The sequence below is a fragment of the Chelmon rostratus genome, chromosome 18 (genome assembly GCF_017976325.1).
Source record: "Chelmon rostratus isolate fCheRos1 chromosome 18, fCheRos1.pri, whole genome shotgun sequence".
Taxonomy (NCBI): Eukaryota; Metazoa; Chordata; class Actinopteri; order Chaetodontiformes; family Chaetodontidae; genus Chelmon; species Chelmon rostratus.
Genome location: NC_055675.1, coordinates 2713065 through 2732974, shown reverse-complemented (window position 1 = coordinate 2732974; position 19910 = coordinate 2713065). Strand labels below are relative to the sequence as shown.

At 41.5% G+C, this 19910-nt stretch overlaps 1 protein-coding gene across 1 annotated transcript; it reads right to left on the bottom strand.

The window, feature by feature from the left end:
* Positions 1-1683: 1683 nt before the first annotated feature.
* si:dkey-119m7.4 (uncharacterized protein LOC560629 homolog) lies at positions 1684-15851 on the bottom strand. Its single transcript, XM_041958516.1, has 10 exons — positions 15194-15851; positions 13697-13800; positions 13353-13507; positions 12272-12440; positions 11747-11870; positions 10929-11035; positions 8566-8777; positions 8366-8474; positions 4378-4590; positions 1684-3867 (listed from the first exon to the last, which is right to left on the bottom strand). Exons 1-10 carry the CDS (start codon positions 15542-15544, stop codon positions 3795-3797), a joined length of 1617 nt encoding a protein of 538 aa, XP_041814450.1. The 5' UTR covers positions 15545-15851; the 3' UTR covers positions 1684-3794.
* Positions 15852-19910: the final 4059 nt, after the last annotated feature.

Below are 19910 nucleotides of genomic sequence, written 5' to 3'. Positions count from 1 at the left end.
GAAGATAGCATAACGGGCCCGGTCCATTGACTGACAGGACCTGAGTCCAATCAGAGGACAGAGATGGGTGGGGAGGTGGGTGGGACAGTGATGGCAGTGGTAAGTGTGTATGTGTATAAACAGATTTCTTCGATTAAGATGTCTAGTAAACCTATGACAAAGTTCAGGAGGATTTTATACAGATATCAAAGAAAAACTAACAGGGAGAAAACTTTTTCCTAAGCATAATAGATAAAAAAAAACAAAAAAAAATAGGAGAAAGTCTCTTAGAAATGTAATACCATAGTTACAACGCAGCAAATCGGCTGTGAAATTTAATAGTTACATTTCTGAAATGTCTACATGTAGTTTCTGTAAATGGTGGTAGATGGGCTCCTATATTTCTGTTGACTCACTTCTAGGAGATAAACAGCCGTATGAGCGGCAGTGCATTGCTTGTTTTTTTTTACTTAACATTGGAGCGCCATCTTTTGTCTGCTATTAGAACAGCACTTCAGCCCCATGCTTATTATAAGAACTGCTCCCCTTCACAACAAGCAGCCCGAGGACACGACTCTACAAACAGAAGACACAGCTGGAAACACACTTCCAGGAATGAGACCTTGTTCATCTGTTTCCACTGTGGTTGTTATTGCTGCTGAAATAGCAGTTTGGTTTCTGACATTTGATGCATTACAGGATTACACTGTCCTTATTTACTGAAATATGCCCTACATGTTTTCAGCCACTTAAAAACATAAACCTAATTACGAGTATTGTGTTAATCCATTCGTCATTTAGTAGTGATGTAGACATACAATTCCCCCTTTTAACACAATACACAGGATAAGTGCTGGTTTAAATAGCCACAGGACAGACTGTATTTGTTTAGTCTGGGTTTCAGTGGCATGTTTTAGGTTTTTCGTCATCGTCAAGGTTGGTAGAAATCCTCCATGATTATAAAAGTAATACAACTAGTGAACGTTGGCACAAAATATCAACTATCTGCAGCCTCATTAGAAAACAACTATCAGCATCAGTCAAACCACAGTAACTTTATTAAGATCTGTGTTATGAATGGAGTCTGCTAGTAGACCAGCGGTGCTGATGGGGCTCTCTGCTAATTGAAGTGCCAGTTGCTGTCTGATGTCTGCAGGCCGACCCTGCCTCCTTCTGCCCGTTATAGTGTGTAATTTCTTTTTTGGTGAGTTTAATGTTGTATTAACCTTTTAGCCAGAATTAGAATCTTTGATGTTTGAACTTTTCTGAGGCTCTCCTTGAACGGTGCATATACCATAATGTAGACAGAGCCACATAGACCCAGCCATGAAGTCAAAAAGTAGTGATATTGTTAGTTATACACATTACTAGAAAGTAATGATTTTATTAAAAACTGGCTATGTTGCTAGTTACAGCTGTGTCTGAAAAGTGAAAAAAAGTTTGCTATGAAAAGGATTTATTTTATTTTCACCCCTGGTTTTCCACCCCGGTCATGTGCCCCAGTCTGAGCACCACTGCAGTAAACCAACAGAAAATCAAACAGAACATCAGCTACTGTCCCAGACTTACCGTCTGCTAAGAATTTCTCATTATTTGAGCCTCTTCCAGCAACTCACTGCCTGTGTAATCTAACAGAAGAACACCACATAAATTCTGCTAACAAATGTTTATTGTACAAAAAAAGTCAATAAAAATACTTGTCACATTAACAACTTGAGTCGCAGACTTTGATTCTCTATATAAACTTAGATGCATCACCACAATAATTTCATTTACACCAATAACCTCAAAAAGAAACAAGTAAGAGCGAAGCCAAACAATGAAATGTTTTTATGGCGTTTCAAGTATTTGTTGATGAGCTGTCACAAAAGGTGTAATGCTCACTGTGGACCAGCGAGTCTTAAAGACAGGTCCCGCTCTTGGTTTTCACTGTAAACATGCTGCTTAAACTGAATGCTGATCAACCTGAGTGCAGTTTAAGTTCAACATACTGTGCACTTCACATTCTGTGAGGACGTGGACCATGGACTTGTGTCGTCATCACAGTAGCAGAAAGCAGAGATTCCCTGCGTCAGCATCAATGAGTGACTTTCAAATACTTGCGTCTGTTCCAACTCATCAGACTCCAAAATTGACAAAACACAAAGTACAGGGTTTACATATAATTCTGTATATATAGTTCCATATATAGTTGTATATATAGTTCTGATAACACAGGTACCGGGACTTTCACTGGCTGCTGACAGAAGATGCTGTCACTCAGCAGAGTCAGAGCCCACAGCCATCACAGATTCACAGAACAGACATCACCAAACCCTCATCCTGAATCAGTAATGTTCGGCAGATACGAAGCAGGATCTATGCTTATAGATGTTACATGAAAGAGATATACAAGTAAAAATATACAAAAACATATACAAATCAGTGATAGTACCCCATGGCTGGCCAGGCTGTGTGTTTGCAGAGATTAACGGGACAAACATCCCAACAGAATAGTGTTGTGTTTTGGGTACGTCTTGGACAGATTGTATAGAGGAGTGTGCTTGCATACGAGCTGTCTTTGTGTTCAGGGGCATTGCCATGTTGAAACAGGAAAGGGACAAACACGAAGTTAGAAGAACACTATTGTCTGAAATTTCCACTCTGCAGACGCCTGTTTAGCACGATGTAACTCGGGCTGAACAGGTATCATACCTGTTGAACTTTACTTCCATCCACTGGATTTTAAGATATACTTTGATTCCACCAAGGCGAAAATGATCTCACAATGTTAACAGAAGTGAAAAATAATCTTGTGTACACCGCATGACTTGGATCCACTCCAAAATTGAATGGGTTCTACACCCTTCCACCAACATAAAAAACCGGGCCAGTAGGTTTTTATATCTATATACAAATTGGACCCATAACATGACCTGGTTGGTGGAGAGCTCTTTGTCAATCAGGAAACTCTGTTAGATCACAAAGAGGTGAGGCAGAACAGCCAGAGGACGCCAGAGGGAAAACCAGAAAATACTTGCATAAAAAAATGATCGAGAGCAGAGCTCTGGTCAGAGCCGCCGTAAATCATCTTGGTATGGCAGTGGTATAAAAGTGAATTTCACTGTACGGGCACCAAATTGCCAAAAATACTAACTCTTGCAAGTTGCTTTAACAATGTTTGAAATAAATGTGTAAATATGTACATGTGAAATACTTGTTGCTTGTGAAATTGTACTCACAAATAATTTCACCCACCACTTAGCTCTATGGAGACTTTTACCGTCTTTTAGCCTTATAACCAACACATTTCCCTCCCTGTGAACTACTGCAGCTATTAGGTGCTCTGACAGCTGAGAGAGGACAAAGCTGTCTCTTCTAATTTGTGCTTTCTTTAAGTCTGGTACCAGTTTCTATATTTTTCTATATTGAGAATAGAAAACTGTGTCATGGGTGTGAAATGCATAAGCCACACCTTGTCATTTGCACTTTTATGCACATTAAGAGATGGAGTATGTTTCATTTTTAACATTACGTAACATTCAAAATGAGTTATTTATTCCACTGACAAAAAAATATAAGCAGCTGATATTTAACACACTGGAACAAAAGTAAATACGGCGTATAAAAACAAACTTGTACAAAAATAGTGAAAAAGAGTTAAAGTACTTCAACTGTTGAATAAGCGTTCAGAATTTTGGTATCTTGCAAAGACCCATAAAAACAAAGTCTAATCTTGTCTTCCACTGGAAGCGGACACGTTTGCCTCTGGAACAGTCCTGAAAAATACTGACTGCCTCATGAAATGCAGCAGCTCACAGCGGCGCTGTCGTCCGTCAGTCTGTCCTGGTGCTGCAGACGACATCTGTTTTCCTCAGAGGAGCCTCGATGACACGGCCGGCCTCCTCACTGACGGACAAAAAGATGGAAACCTTTGAGTCAGATCAGCTTTGAGCTGAGGACAACCAAAGAGTTTGCATGAAGAGCAGTACGGTCAAGTAAGGAAACTTCAAATTCGAAGTTTTTGAGAATCCAATGCTAATCAACTCGCTTGAAGAGGTTCTTTCATTGCTGGGTCACTGACCCTTGGGACCAAGTTTAAAATTTAGTACGTGGCTAATACTTTTGTTTCTTTTTTTTAACATTTTACTTTTGATCATTTTTGTATCACATTTAAACTTTAAATTAATTCAGATTAAGGCATTATGGGTTCAGGCCAAATGAGACATGACTGGTACGACAGGTCTGGACATGAAATCATTGAGCCGCAAAGCAACAACCTGCTGCTGTGAGCAGCTCCTTCCAAAACTGACTTGCAAAAATTCAGGTCCACTCCCTACTGACTGACCCAAACCTGGAAAACCAGCTGTAGCATCATTATGATCATTTCACAACAATGGTCTAAAATAGGTGTCAAACCTGTGGTTGGATCCCTCCACATCTTCAATGGTGTCAGGCAGGGGCTTGCTGGCTGTCTCAGGTAGCAGCAGGGTGAGGGCGGAGCCCAGCAGAGGGCACAGGCCACACACAACCATGGGAGTTTGTGGACTGATGCTTCTCAGGAGGTACATCATGGGAGCCAGGACCCCTCCAATCCGAGCACACATGGAGCCTATACCGATCCCGTTTTGTCTGCGAGTGACAGCAGACAAAACACATGCATATTTCAGAGAAAGGGGTGACAAGAGAGCCAGAAGGCATGTCATAACTGATTCTGCTGAGTCAGCCCTTCTGCTGCCATGCTCCAAGTAATTATTCAACAATCAGAGACATCATGTACTTTGTGTGTTAACCTTTAAAGGACAGTAAAAAATCGCAACTAAAACCACTGACATCATGCAACAAAGGCCTGTGAGCTTCTTCCCCCTTTCAGTGGGCCAGCTTGTGCTGCAGACCACTCTTCTGTTGCAATGTTCATCTATCTAGCAGCTGAGAATACAGGTCACTGGTAGAGCTCAAACAATACAGGACTTAAGAGGATTCATTAGGCAGGTTTTCATTCACAAGATCGCAAATTGTAACCTAATCTCAAGAAAAGCAGTAAAAGAAAAAGCAAATAAATGTTTGTTTCCATCCACTACTGTTAGGTGTTTGTTAGGAGCTGGTTCATCAGCAGTCAGATAGGATCAGCAGTAGGTGGCGCCAGTTCTCCAGTCATTATACATCATAACATTGCACAAGAAGAGGCCGTAATAAGATAACGATTAAAAAAGTGCCAGTTGAACCTCAAACAGTGAAGAAAATGTAGAAATTGCGATGGGAATATGACATTTCTGTTTGTCTCGTGTATTAATGTGAGGAAGATTACATCATCTTACATCTTTGTGGAGCCATGAGGTTCTAATCTTGATCACTGTGTCAGATCTTATTCCAAAAAGCTATTTCCATCTCCCATTAAGTGAAATAACTCTTGGCAAAAACCACCACAAACGAACCTAAAAACATTTTTGCGGAATTAAGAAGCTCTTTTTTTTTTCTTTTTTTGGAATTTTGCCATTTCCATCGACCTTTACTAATGCAATATGTCAAACCGTGAATAAAACTACAACTCTTGAGCAGTAATATTTGACAAACATTCCACTTCAAAGCTCATTTTCATGGTCCTTATAGATGTGCATGTGGCACTGAAGTCATTAGGAAATAAAATGAAGTAGGCACAAAAGTAATATCTCAATAACATAAGCAGACACAGTAAGGAAGTATTTGAATACAATTATAGAAATCCCATAATAACAATAAAAAAACATAAATAGCAAGTTCTCAGGCACTCTTCCCACAGCCCATCTGGAATTGGTTTGCCAAATTCATTTTCCCACTTGGACTTGCACATTTCAGAGAAAGAGGAACTTATTGATAATAAAGTATTGTACATGTGCTCTGGTAACTTACTTTCATTTGGTGACAGTTTCACACAGCTATCAAACCTTTCAAATGTTTCCATATGTAATTTGGGACAGAAATTGTTTTTCTCCAATTGATATTTTTTCTGTAGATGTTGAAAAGAAGCAAAAAAGGATCTCTGATACAATTAATGCCTACTCATGTAGAAAAGAGTCCATGTTGTTCAGGTTAGACAGAGCAGAGGAAGGATTCTTTGCTATAAGCAGAAGTAGGGATGGGTTTAAGATTGAAATTTGACTGCATTTGTTTCCAAGTACGAATTAAGTTATGTATAATGTGGTTGTTGTTGTTGTAAAAGCTTGTTATACTTAGTGGGAGCCAGTAGAATTGCACCTCTGGAGTCCTCACATGACATTTTCAGCCAGCTAGTGCTGAGGTGTCAAGAGGTCAAAGTCTAAATGGAAGAAGCCCAGTGATAGAGCACAGAGTCTGGGAGAGCTAATTTTTCCTTTTGCAGCTTCAGGCCTGCACTATTAAGAGCATTAATAAAGAGTTTAAAAAAATGTTGTTTTTTTTTAAGACACATGGGAATGAAGGAGATTGGGAGATCTTCCCAGAATGACAATCTGCTCTTTAATCTTTCTGTCAGGGGGTAAGTTATTCATGGACTGGCATCAGAAGGCTCTTGGTCCAGTTAAGTTCTGAATAGGTTATTTTTTTTCTGCATGTGCTGGCATAGTAGTTGGAGGCTGCATTTCATATAGAAGGACATCATCGGCGTATAATGATATCTTATTGGTTCTGGCTCAGCCTGTTGCCCAGTATTTTGGCAAATCATTCTCCGTACGACATTAAGGAGCACGGTATCTTTAGACTCTGTAAGTATTGTATTATCACAAGCTTTTATCTTGTGTACTGTTACATAACTTTCACTTTTTTGAGCAGTCTAGTTGATAGTTTGTGAGGCTTTCCACCAAATTCAACATATTTTGGACTAGTATAGAGGAATGCTTTACTAGTTTTTGCAGATAGGATTTGGTCGTATTCATATTTCAGTGATGCTATCCTTCTGCGTAGAGCAGTAAAGGGGGGCGGTGCATTTTGTTTGTCAAGAATTTTAATTTGGATCTGTAATTAAATTAATTCAAATTTTCTTTTTTTCTGTTTTCTCTTCTTCTAAAAGCTTCAAAGGAATTTGAAGAAAATTCCTTTTAAGGCTTTAAATGCTCCCCAGAGGATGGAGGGAGAGGTCACAGGGTTGTCAGTCATGTCGAAGAGATCGAAGAGATCTGGGCTTTTAGGTATTCACAGAATTTGTTTTCGCTAACTAAATCAGGATTTCACCTCCAAGACCTGTGTGGGTTATCCATATGACCTAAATGTAACGAAAAAGTGCGGCAGTGTTGCTCTGAAATCACAATGCTGTCATATTCAGCATTTCTGGTGTTCAGAAATTGGCTTGAGGCGTTTCTCTCCTTGTGGAGAATCTGTCAAGATATGTGTCTAAAGTTGCATTAATGTCTCCACCGATTATCAAGTTTGTATTAGTATATATTTCGTACAGTGAGGGAAATATTGTGGATTTCTCCGGTTACTATGACATAACAAGCTTCTCTGTCAGTGACAGTTTTTTTCTTATTAGAATTGCTGCACCTCTCGCTTAAGTAGAAAAGGTTAAGTGATGTGTCCACTTTTTTCTTAAACTGCTGTCTGGGCAGTTTTTCAAATGGGTCTCTTGTCGGAAAATTATGTCTTAGGCCAGTGCCTTTAGGGCCTTCCCTCTCTTCACTGCATTGTTCACTCCACGTACATTCCAACGAGAAAAAGTGAGACCCTCCTCCACAAACCCTCTACTTGAGGTCAACCCAGTTCCCATATTAACAAAAGAAAAAAGAAAGAAACAAACTCCTCTGGCCACCTCCAAATGAACGGGAGCAGGTGAGAAATAAACTAAACTGGTAACTTGCTTCCAAACGACTTCTGTCTGTTGTGACACATAATAACATGCACTAAAACTAATGCAGTTAGTCCAACAGGCCCGCAGTGAAATCCTTGCTTCATGGAGGTTCTAATGTTCAGTTTGCGCTGATTTCAAGAGGTGTTGATTCAACTGCATGATGATTTTGGAGGATGTAGTTTGTGGTATTGAACTATATCACATTAGACAAAGAGTTGCTAATGATTGACCACCTGTACCACTACCTTGTCAGCTTCATTGATTTTTGTAAATATCTGCTTTTCGAATTTGATGCAGCAACACGTTTCAAACCAGTCGTGACAGGAGCCACAGAAGAGGGAAGGGAAAGATGAGGAGCGGTCCAAAACCCTGTTTACAACATTCCACACATTACCTTCAAAGTGCCTTCGAGCTACAGTGTAAGCCCCTCAACAACAATCATTGACAAGCAACACACAGCTCTTCAATGTTATTATCACAAATACCTGCAGCCACTGTACTATAAAGTCGTGTAATTGTAATATCATCAAATGGAGTTAAGCAGCTTTGCTGGGTAGCAAGACATTTTAGTCAGGAGGACACATGGGGGCTCGTGAGGTGAACACTCACCTGATAACAGTGGGGAACACCTCAGCCGAGTAGACGTAAATAATGGACAGAGAGGCCGTGATCCCGAACTTCCCGATTATGGCCAGCACAGTTTTAATGACAGACATGTCTAGAGGAGAGGACAAAGAGAAGTGAGGGAAAAAAAGCTTCTGACAGACTGGAGACAAGAAAAAAACCAAAACCATGGAGACTGTCCATACCGCTGGGGATGAAGATGGTCAGCAGGCAGGCTGTGCCACCCACAGCCAGGAAAGCCAGCTGGGAGATCTTACGGGAGCGGTTGAGGGTGAACAGGGTGATGGTGCGTGCAGGCATCTCCACCAGACCAAAGATCATCTGGGTCAGATAGATGTTCATTCCAAAGTCAGAAATGTTGAGAGACAGGCCGTAGTACACGAGCACGTTGGCAAACCTGAGGCCGATGGAAAAAGGGAGAAGAAGAGCATCTTTAGCAGCTTTAACGTCCTTCACACAGCTTTGCCACCTCCATGTTAGCTTCATCATATGACCGACACACTCCGCCTGCGTTCAGCAGACAGATGACACAAACACCCTCAGGTTCTACATCTGAGCAGTTAGTTACTTGAAAAATGAAACAAGAGCACACAAAAATATAATAATAATATAATATAAAAGCAAATATTTACAAGAATGAAGCAGCTGCCACAGTGTAAGTATTCACACTACCACCAGATGGTGCCAAAGATTCTACAGTTTTTAATATTATTCAACAGCTGTGCTGGTTATTAAGTCTCTGTTCGATTTCCTCTGGTTTTGTAAAGCTCATGTAATGTGTAATGTGAGCATGGACCTGTTTTTCAGGTCAGGTCAGATGAATGAACCGTGGAACTGCCACTGCACTGCTGCAAGTCAGATATCAAGAGTTTGACCACACCTGAAAGTGACTCAGATCTGATTTGAAATGATTTCATCTTATTATTGAATCCCACCAGCTTTTCTTTTTATTATTATTGCTGTTACCAGCACTGGGACCTACCTCATTTCATTCCTTTTCATGTATAACATGTTCTGGAATGACAATAAAAATATTCTTATCCTTAAGAAACTGAGAAATCATTGGTTTTTGTGTGCTGTTCAGTTGTAATAGCATTGAGTATAAAGTATAAAGCATTTGGGCCATGACATTCCCTCTCATACCACAACAACTGTTCTAGTGTTAGAGATCCTGTTATGGTGTTTAAGACAGGGCCAATGCGTGACGGTGCCTGCCCTCAACCCTTAGCTGAAAGACGGGAGGAGTGAAAGCACCATTTCGACAAAGCTCTTTCTTTTGTTTCACAGTTTCTGTCAATTAGAGTTCTTTGACACTCCTTAAGGCCTGCTCCTAGAATCCATTCATAAGATACAGCCAATAACATTTGACTTTAATGACAGTCGCTGCTGAGATATCAGAGTGTCTGACGAGCAGAGTGGGCCCGGCTCTCTTTTTGTTTTCAACTACACAGCGTTGCCAACTTGCACCCTTTGAAAACTTTTCAACAGCTTTGCTTCAAAAACTCAACTGGAAGCAAGTCAGGAAACTTGTTCAAAACCTGCGTCTGCAGCTCTCTAGTTTGGCTTCAGGCTAGTTAACATGAATGAGCATGTGTATTCCAGTGAGGATCTGTCACTACTGGGACTAGTCCATTGTTGGTCCCAGGAACTCACGTACTTTCGGTTTTAACACTTCAGTTAACCTTTTCCTCCTGATGACTCCATTTCGTCACCTGTTTGCTGTCTTAGTTAAAGACCAGGAAAATAAAGACAGCAGCAGCAATTAAATGTATGTGTAATGACATGTTAGTGCAAATGCAATGCAGTTCATGTACAAAAGCATGTTGGTGAGTAATGTTACTCAGGCTTTTGCATCACTTTATGATTCTCTTGTGCCTATAAAATACTCTGCCTGAATTCTTTCAGAATGTGGTGTACAGTATTTCCCTGGTCATAAAAGAATTTGGCATTGAGGATAAAAGGAGGTTCGTAGCATAACATGTAATTAATGACTGCTGCAGTACGCCCTTTCTCTCCCGCCCTCATTTTTGTCTTTTAAGGCTTGTCCTTTTTTTAATTTAGTTGTTTTGAGACCTGTTTTTGTCTTCTTTATGTGGACGTCCGCGAGTCGGGATGGCTATGGGGTTTTTTTTGTTTGCCCCATTTGTAAGATGATTTGAATGTCAGAAAAAATATACATATATACATATAAGTGTATACACACACACACACACACACACACACACACGTATATAAGTACACTTTTTGTGGTAGATCAGTTTGAAATGTCCAGTGTGGGCGGCCAAAGTGCCCCTCCCGTTTCACACAGGAGCACTTCTGCTGGGCATGTTATTGTAGAACAATAAAAAAATGTCACAAATAAACTTTTACCGCAGCAATACAGTGTCATTCAAGGTCAGACATGTTTTTCCACCCGTATTACTGCCTTGTGGACATGCACAACATTTGAGAAAAGCACTGGCTAAGCATGGACTGGCTCAGCATGGACCAACAAGACTTAGTCTTGAAAGGGATATAAAGAGAAGGGCAACGTTCTGCTCATACTCACCAGAGATAAAAAACAATCAGAGACTGCCTCCTCATTTTTGGGGTTCGAACAAGGTCTATCAGTGAGTGTTTTTTCTTCACCTCTGTTTTCTCTTCAGTTTTGTAGACCTGGTGGAACAGTGAGGAGGACAGTTTGCTTCTAAAGTCACAAAACACAGCACTGTTAAATAGTTTGCATGTTTAAATGATAATGAGTGATGGAAACATTTATGCAAAGTGATAATGGCTGCTGCAGAGTGATAGTGGAGTACCTGCATGTCACACAGTTAGTGCACTCTCACTGTCACTACAGCAGGAGCTATCCAGCTCTGTGCAGTGATGATCAATGAGCTGATTTACAAATCATGAGCTTGATATTCATTTATCATTTACAATCAGATATGAAACATGATTCTGTAACATGCTCACAAATGCTATGTTTTGTATTTGCAAGGCCTTGTGTCACTTTTTTTTATTTCTTAGCTGCGAGTCAGAATAAGTAAGCATAGGTAAGTGGCTATGAAATCATCCAATCAGAGTGCCCCCCACCCCAGAAAAGCTTTCTTTTAAAAGTATGCAGCGAGCTGGCTTCCCTGATACCTATAGGAAATGTGCTCCGCAGCTTTGGGGTGTAATTGACAAAGGCTGCATCCCCGAGTTTCTTTCAACTTTTGCTGGAAACCTCCAATAAACCAGCAGCAGATGACCGCAGAGTTCTTAAAGGCAAATAATAAACAAGGGATTCAGCAATGTAGCATAATAATGCTGTTATTACTGCTGACACAGTGAAAAGAGATAATAGATAATACAGATAGAGAGAGATAAAATAAGGAAATAAACCTGACACATCTCCAAGTCTTTGGTGAGGGGCTTCCCATTCATCTGCGCTGCTTTCCGGATCAGTTCCCATGCCTCCTCTTTCCTGTCATTGGCCATTAACCAGCGAGCGGACTTTGGCAACACCCTAAAAAACGCAAGGACAAATCAGGTGACACACTTACAAATATGTGTGCTGCAGGGGGGGCACTCCCATAGACGTTTCACACTGCATACTAATTGTAATAAGCAAGATCTATAGCAAGAGACAGACAGAGAGACGCTCCGCAAAGTAGGTCAGTGCATTTCCTTGTACTGCTATACTTAAAGGAGAAGGGGAATTTGGCACCAGTCATGCATGGCATTGAGCATTCGCTACACATTTTGTTTTCAATCATCAAAGACATTTCCCTCATCATAGACGTTCACAAACACAAGCACAACTGCTGACTTTCTAAACCCAGCGTGAAAGACAGTCTTTGGAAGCTTAAGAAACTGGACTTATAGTACACACTGCTTTAAATCTGGGTCACCCTGCCGCCCGCTCACCAGATGTAGAAGATGAAGAGGAAACCAGGTGCTGATATAGCCAGCTGCAGTTTGCGCCAGTCTCTTATGAGGTACGCCACTCCAGCCAGCAGAATGTAGCCAACGCCAAAGAAGTAGTCGGTGATTATACCAGCCAACATCCGCTGCTTCGTTCCCGTCCATTCTGTGCCTGTATGAGACACAAACAGGACAGGGACACATGAATTGTAGCTACAGGGACAAAGGAGTGTTGCAGCATTTCACATTTTCAACTGAAAAACGCAGCTTGAAGCTTGAAAATACCAGCTCACTCTAATTAACAGTGAGATAGAGAAAAGAGGATATTTTCCTTCTTATCCTAATTGCTTTTTATCTACACAGACAGTTTTGGTTTCTTTTCCAGAATATCTGAGACATCCCTTGCTGATATTTGTGCTGCTGCCTCTGTTCATCTGTGAAACTGCACATCTGTAAATAGCTTTCATTAGCCAAACAGTTGCTAATGAAAACTGTTCTGAGCGAGGTCTGTGAATTATCTTGAGTACCTGTGACATTCTTTTCAGAAAGACACTTAGTTACTATTGAGTTTTACAAATGCAATTCAGCTGTGCACTTCCATTTACCTCCATTGTACTGGGGTGGCAGCATACAGTTAAAGTCCAATAGTTGGATATGTCAAAACTATGATAAAAAAAAAAACCAAAGCAATCTCTAGACACCACACAGCGTGTTTTGTAATTTGAGTGAACGTACCCTTTAAATCAGGAAAAAAAAGAAGCTGGACAGGCTCTACCAAAGCCATTTATATGACATCGATTAATCGATTGATTAATTGTGGAAGCCACAAGCATAACAGGTATTATCATTATTATGACTGATTGTGCATCTCTATTATGTCATTGAGAGTTTGCAAATAAAACATCCTCTTAAAGATCCTGGTTTTATTTGTGTTTGAGATGTTTTCTATTGTCATATATACACATATACTTTGTGCATCCTTCACTGTATTTTGTTTAATTACTGAACTAAACTAAATCCGATGTCAGCTTAGGACACAGGGAGACAAATCACTGATACCTTCAACATTTAATATGACACTGACCGAGGACAAAGGCATTCATGATGACACCAGAGATGGATGTTCCAACCATAAAGCGAAGAGCGGTGTAGATGTAGAAATTAGGGGCGAAAGCAGCACCAACCCCAAACACTGCCTGGATTGTCAGGCCGATGAGGATGATGATTCTCCGACCGTACCTGGGCGAGACATTTCCAAACTTGGTCATCGAAGTAAACCAAACTTACAAATGGTATTGATGAAGAATTCTGAGACAGCTCATGATTTAAAAATAAGAAATCCAGAGAGGAATGCAGAAGACAAGACTGGAGGACAGGCGTGATCAATTCAGTAGTGCTCCGAGGATGGACACATGCCATCAGACTTACTTATCAGCTAAGCTCCCAAACACAACAGCTCCAACTAGGAGGCCAAACATGTAGAAGGCAGAGCCCATGTTGTTCAGGTTGGCACGATCACAAACCAGGTCCCACTGCAAGAAGCACAGAAAAACATTGAAATGAAGACATTTTTCATTTCATTTTCACTTCAACTACCATCTAGACCAGGCATCTCAAACCGGTTCCATAAAGGGCCGCGTGGCTGCAGGTTTTCATTCCAACCCAGGAGGAGCACATCAGGCCAACCAATCAACATCAAGGGATCACTTAGTTATCAGCTGAAGACTGAGATCAGCTGATTAGTTGATTCCAGCCTGGTGTGTTCCTCCTTGGTTGGAATGAAAACTTGCAGCCACGCGGCCCTTTGTGGAACCGGTTTGAGATGCCTGATCTAGACCGTCATGAATTTTGGTCTGTATATTTATGTTACCTAGAGGGCGACTTTCATGATGGTCCAAATTTCTTTGCGCCATGACAAAGCATTGCAAAAACTAGTGGCCCGATTTCAATGGACCTATCAGTGGACATGATCTCCAGATGACGAATCATTACGATTTTGGTTCTCACTGACCTTTCCAGTCACATCACCATTGGGCCATAAGTTTCATTTCATTTTCCATAAAAAGGACAGATAGCTAAAATTGCAAAAGCTGCTCTCTAGAGCCAGTTTTTGGTTTGTCTGTTCTGGGCTACTGTAGAAACATGGTGGTGCAACATGGTGGAGTCCGTGGCAGAGGACCTGCTGCCTCTGTAGATACAGTATAAAAGGCTCTTTCTCAGGTCACAAAAAAACAGCAATTCTTCTTTTCAGGTGATTATAAACCAATGAAAAGATACTTAGCAATATTTAAGTCCATTTCTGCAATATTTTGCCCATAGAGCCCCCTAAATCTTATACACTGGTCCTTTAACAAAGGCATGTCATGGCTAGATTTCAACCACAGCCTTTGTTCTTGAGGTTGTAGTGTACATATGACATTCATTCACAGTATATACCACTATGGGCCCTTAGATCATCCACAGCTGGAACTAGGCAGCTTCCCATCAAGGTCAACAATGGAGGCAAACTGGCAAACTTCCAGACTTCTAAATCCACTGAAGATCTCCTGTCCGCTGCCCAGTGAATGTGGTCACTGCAGCCGACCCGTCACATGCCACATGTGACACCGCTTTGCCCAATCGCATCATTTCGGTCATGTAACTGCTCCTGCTGCCCAACCTTCATGTTTATGAGTTACAAAACCTGGCGGAGTGTGTGGGGAAGCCTGGAAGATGCCTGCACTGCAGGAGTCCACCTCTAAACCGTCACTCTGACGCTGTCTCAGAGATCACCGGAGCATGCAGTAATAAAACTGCCAAGCCCCTCCACATTCCTTAGCTGCCAGGAATCCTCATTTAAAACACACCAGGTGAAAAAGTAGACATTCAGTAGATTCAAATCCTGAACTGAGAGTCTGTCAGAGAGGATGTTGGTTTTTCACTCACCTCAGTTACTATGGTGCTTTGGAAGGTCTCTGTGCTGTACTCCCAGCCCCCCTGGCAGCTCCCCGTAGGGTGTCCATCACTAAGAGCTACAGTACCGCTGTGGTTCAAGGGGGTGGTGCAGGACAGTAGGTCATCAGGGCTGGACAGACGGCTGAGGCTGAAATTCAAAGAGGCCTCAGTGCCCTCTGAGGGCCACGTGGAGCGGCATGAATGTGGAGGAACAGCCCCAGTGAAGACAGAGACCAGCATGTGAAATGCCAGAAAGATCTGAGGTACACAGATCCATACATACAAGATCTTCTGGAACTTCCCAAAGCCCCCAGTAAGACAGAGAATTTCATCAAAATTCATTTCTCCGCCTTTTTTGCAGACGCACGCATAAAACGTGCCACTCTGTAACTGATCAGGTCTGATTCAGAAGGTCCAAAAGTGCTCCTAAAGTGGAGCTGCCACAGATGCACAAGCAGATAAAGGCAGAGAGCCAAGCGTCAGGCAAATGTCTGAGATTAACCACTGAAATTAATGTGTGCCAGGCTGATGATTAACAGGTAGAGAAAGTATCCTCGCTCAGATGCAGTCACACCTGTGCTGCGCTCCAGTCTGAGAGCAACCTGTGGCTTTCTGTAGTGGACTGTGGAGCTGTCTGAGGGTGATTTAACCTCAGTATGATGGGAGTGTACTAAAGCAGGAGGGAGGTATTTGCCTTCTGTGGGAGGAGCTGCTGTGTGGTGATGGCTGAGCAGCTGCGTTTGTCTCTTTCCCCGCCTTCTCTCACTCAAAAAGTTTCATAACATAAAATCTATCTTAAGTAACCCATTCTGGCTTTACACCAAGGGTTTGTGGTGATCTCTTGGTTGAGACACACATGCCTCAGTCACTGGAATCTCATGGACAGCAGTAACAAAGGAGTGCAAAAACTCTTTTACACTGACATAAACTTGTCATGTTTACATGTTTTTGAGAAAATGCAAAAGGCATCATGCGGCTTTCGTCGAACTTGTTCAATTGTTCTCAGTGGGATGTTAACACTGGCTAAAAGGCATGCACATTCCAACTGTGTATTCAGTAATTCGTCTGACATGGGATGCCATGTGGGGGTGGTGAGCGTCTAAGATGGTGACACAAAAGAGGTAGATAAATGCAGCAGGGAGGGATTAAAGCTGCTCTGGCCACTCACTCCCATCATTCCCAGCTCCCATTTCAGGTCCCCTCTCGGCTTCAGCCGCTGTCACATAGTTTGAACACGTGAGCGATTCATTCCTCCGATCGAGAGGCACGCTACTGTGTGGCTCAGAGAGGACATCAAGATCAAAACCATTCACAAAACTGGAACAGGGCTCCCGGGGTAATCTGAGAAGACTGACGTTTGGCATTCTTTGATGAGGTGTGGGGCTCCGCTGCTCAAAGCTCACACTGTGAAGAATCAACAACACATGAGTCCTATTCAAGAGCTTATATTCCCAAAGCAGAAACACATGAGGAAAGAGTCACAATTAAAGAGTTATTGCATGAATACGGTCAACTCACGTGGTAAAAACAAGGCCTCGCATTCAGTGCCAAGCAGAAAATACTGTAAAGAGTGAGTGCTGCACGTTGCAAAACAAGCGTCCTTTGGGGACAGACTGCATTGCATCACAGGCCCTGACTGAAATTTCAGTGCCACTTTTAAAGGTAAGGTCTGGAACACAGACTTGCTGTTTTCATACATTCCTTTCAAACAGCATTTTGCAGTGTCTCAGATGACTGCATTATTCGCTAGCTAGGCCATCGCCTGTGCCACCTGTAGTGTTATCCTTCTCTGCTTTACGCACTGTAGCAACATCTTGTTGTCTTGTGGTTATATCGAAACAGATCACATCAACCATGAAAGATTCATATCCTTTATCACTCCCTCATGCCAAATCCTCATGATGCAACTTTAGCTTGGTTTGTAAGAAAACACCTCAAGTCTCGCCCTTCATTCAGTCCATAGCGTGTGGTGATTGGTCCAGACTGCTACCTCGCTCATGGCAGTTCACTTTCTTAATGCTTTGAAAGTGTTGGCAAGTGGCTGTGTTCCACAATGCGTTCTGCCGCAGGGGAAATGAGATCCTTCACCGATATATAGTATTATTTTTTAACAATTTAACATGTAAACAAGCCCTTTATGTTACAGGTCTGTCCTGAATGGGGATGCCTGAATTCTTAAGCGTGGGTTGTGTCGTTGCAATCATCACATATAAACAAGGACAGTTCAGGTTATCGTGGACCTTTGGAGGAGGACAAATCTGGAGAGACTATGTCTTTGGATCTTCTGTCTCTCTTATATGCAAAACAGGACAGTGTCTGAACAAATTTCCAACTCTGTCATCAGAACTCAAAATATGCCAGTGTTTTCCAAATATTCTAAGACTGGATTCTGCCTGTGAAGAACTTGAGGTGAACTCACATTAATGACTTCAGTTTGATTTCCTCTCTGGTTCTCTCTGTCGCCTTGTTGAAAGCACAATTTGATCTCAAAATTGTTATCAGAGGAGCAAATTCGCTGATGAATAACTGGCTTAAAGGGAGACATTCTTTCAGTGGTCTCAGATGAAAACTGCTTGCAGTCAATGGTGTTTCTATTTAAATGGTTGCTGGTGGTTTTACACCATCTTTGATCTACATCATGTAAAAATATAAATAAATCAACTGTACACACACACCTGTATACACTAACATCTAACCAACACAACAAGCAACAACAACACAACGTTACCAACGTTACCTGTCCCTGTAGAGAACAAAAGTACAGGTGAACCAAACGACCGGAGAAGGTGATGGGACAAGAGGAGGGGGCAAGATGGAGAGCACTTTGTGACAAGCTAGGGCTACAGAGAGACAACTACCCTTGCATTTGTTCTACCAGGCAGGTAAGCAACAGAAAGACAACAACTCCCATGATCCCATGCGACTTCATGACATCATCAATCTGTTGTTATTGTTTTGACCGAGACCCCTAGCAGCAGAAAATACATACTAAAAAATGTCATCAATGGATCTGCCACAAGATGTGATGTGCTGACCGTAGGCGTTACTGTTTCAAGTCAAATCCATTTCAAATATACTCATGAACGGACCACACGAGGTCCCACAGCACGCGAGTCCGCAGCATTGTCCATGGGTCAGAATGTTTCGAAGCAGACACTAAGGGGCTGAACTTTCTAACAAAACATGAAAACTTATTCAGGCCACATCAGCCTATTTTTATTGTTGAGATTATGTGTATCTCAACAAAAAACTCCTCTTCATCATTCCAGGAAAGAAAAATACCCTGTTTGTGCAAACAGAAATAAACCCATGACCCTATTTGACAAGCCAGTAGTCTGGCCAGCGCGTTGGCTCCCGGGCTGACCACTCCCGGGAGGTTTGACGGTGGATCCACGGCGTGGAGAGGATGGAGTTGGGGGATAATACAATTCTGTAGAAAGGGTGAACTATGAGTTGCAGATTTTCTGGCTTGTTGCCAAGCGACATGCATGCACTTTCTGAATTCATCAGCACTCTGTGGGCCAGATGGGAAGCGTTATAGGGCCAGATGGGGTTGAAGTGCTTCTTCATTGGATATTTTTCTTACTATCAACACAACTATACTAAAAGATAAGGCAACGCAGTAAAACACATCACACGGGCAAAACGGATATCAGCCTCACTGTTGCATTAGCAAATACACACCAAGGTGCTTCAAATGTGATTCAATAAATTATATTTTTGAGTTTTATTTATCAAACCTGCAGCCTGCAAGTGGATAGAGGAAACTGCCCAAATGATTCTGACTGGAGAAAGCGAAGAAACGTGAAACATGTCAACACATTTTCAAAAACACCGTTTTTGGACAAATAGATGTGGAGGTTATTGACTCATGTGAAGACATCATTTTGAAATGATGATGACACAGAGGAAAAATAAATGCGAAAGTCAAAAACTTCAAGTCAAAATACTAAACTCCTAAAATAAACCGTCTGACTGACTATTGTTGCTGTCTTTTCTAACGCAAAATGGGAAAAACTAGTAAGCGTGACGTGCAGATTACCATGACAACAACCGTCTGGGAAGTACTTCAAGATTCCACATTCACTTTATTTGTCCCACAATGTAGGAAATTTGGCTGGGACGTCCACCCCTGCTGCATCTCTAAAAACATTCTACAAACACAAAAGACAACAGTGAGGAAGCATTTTGGATTTAATGCATAAAAACTTGGTGGGTAAATAAAACTTTTTAAGTTTAATGTAACATTATCTAAAAGATTTACTTTATTTTATGACTTCTGTTAATTAGAAGTATAATCCATTGCCTTCTTGGCTCTGATTGGGTTACATTTTGTCTGTCAAATCCTGCAACACTAGACCTCGGTGGCCTCAGTTAGTCTCATCCCAAACTATTTGGTCTCACTATGGTTCACACGTTATATACAGCTGTAGATGGACATCATTAAATGTTGGTATTCATTCTTTTTTGAGTGTTTTACCGAACCAAAATTGTTTTTTTCAATGTCGCTTTTCTTGTTTTAAAGGCTCAAAGGATATTGGTCACAGTGCTTATATCCAATTTAGATATGAGGATGAGAGCTACAATATGTGTTATCGTAAACTGCAGTGCATTACTGCTATACCTTACCTACCTTTAGAATTCTACTTTCAAAGGTTAAAAGGTTACACCCCAGCAGGGGACATTTGGGAAAAAAAGGCTGGAATGC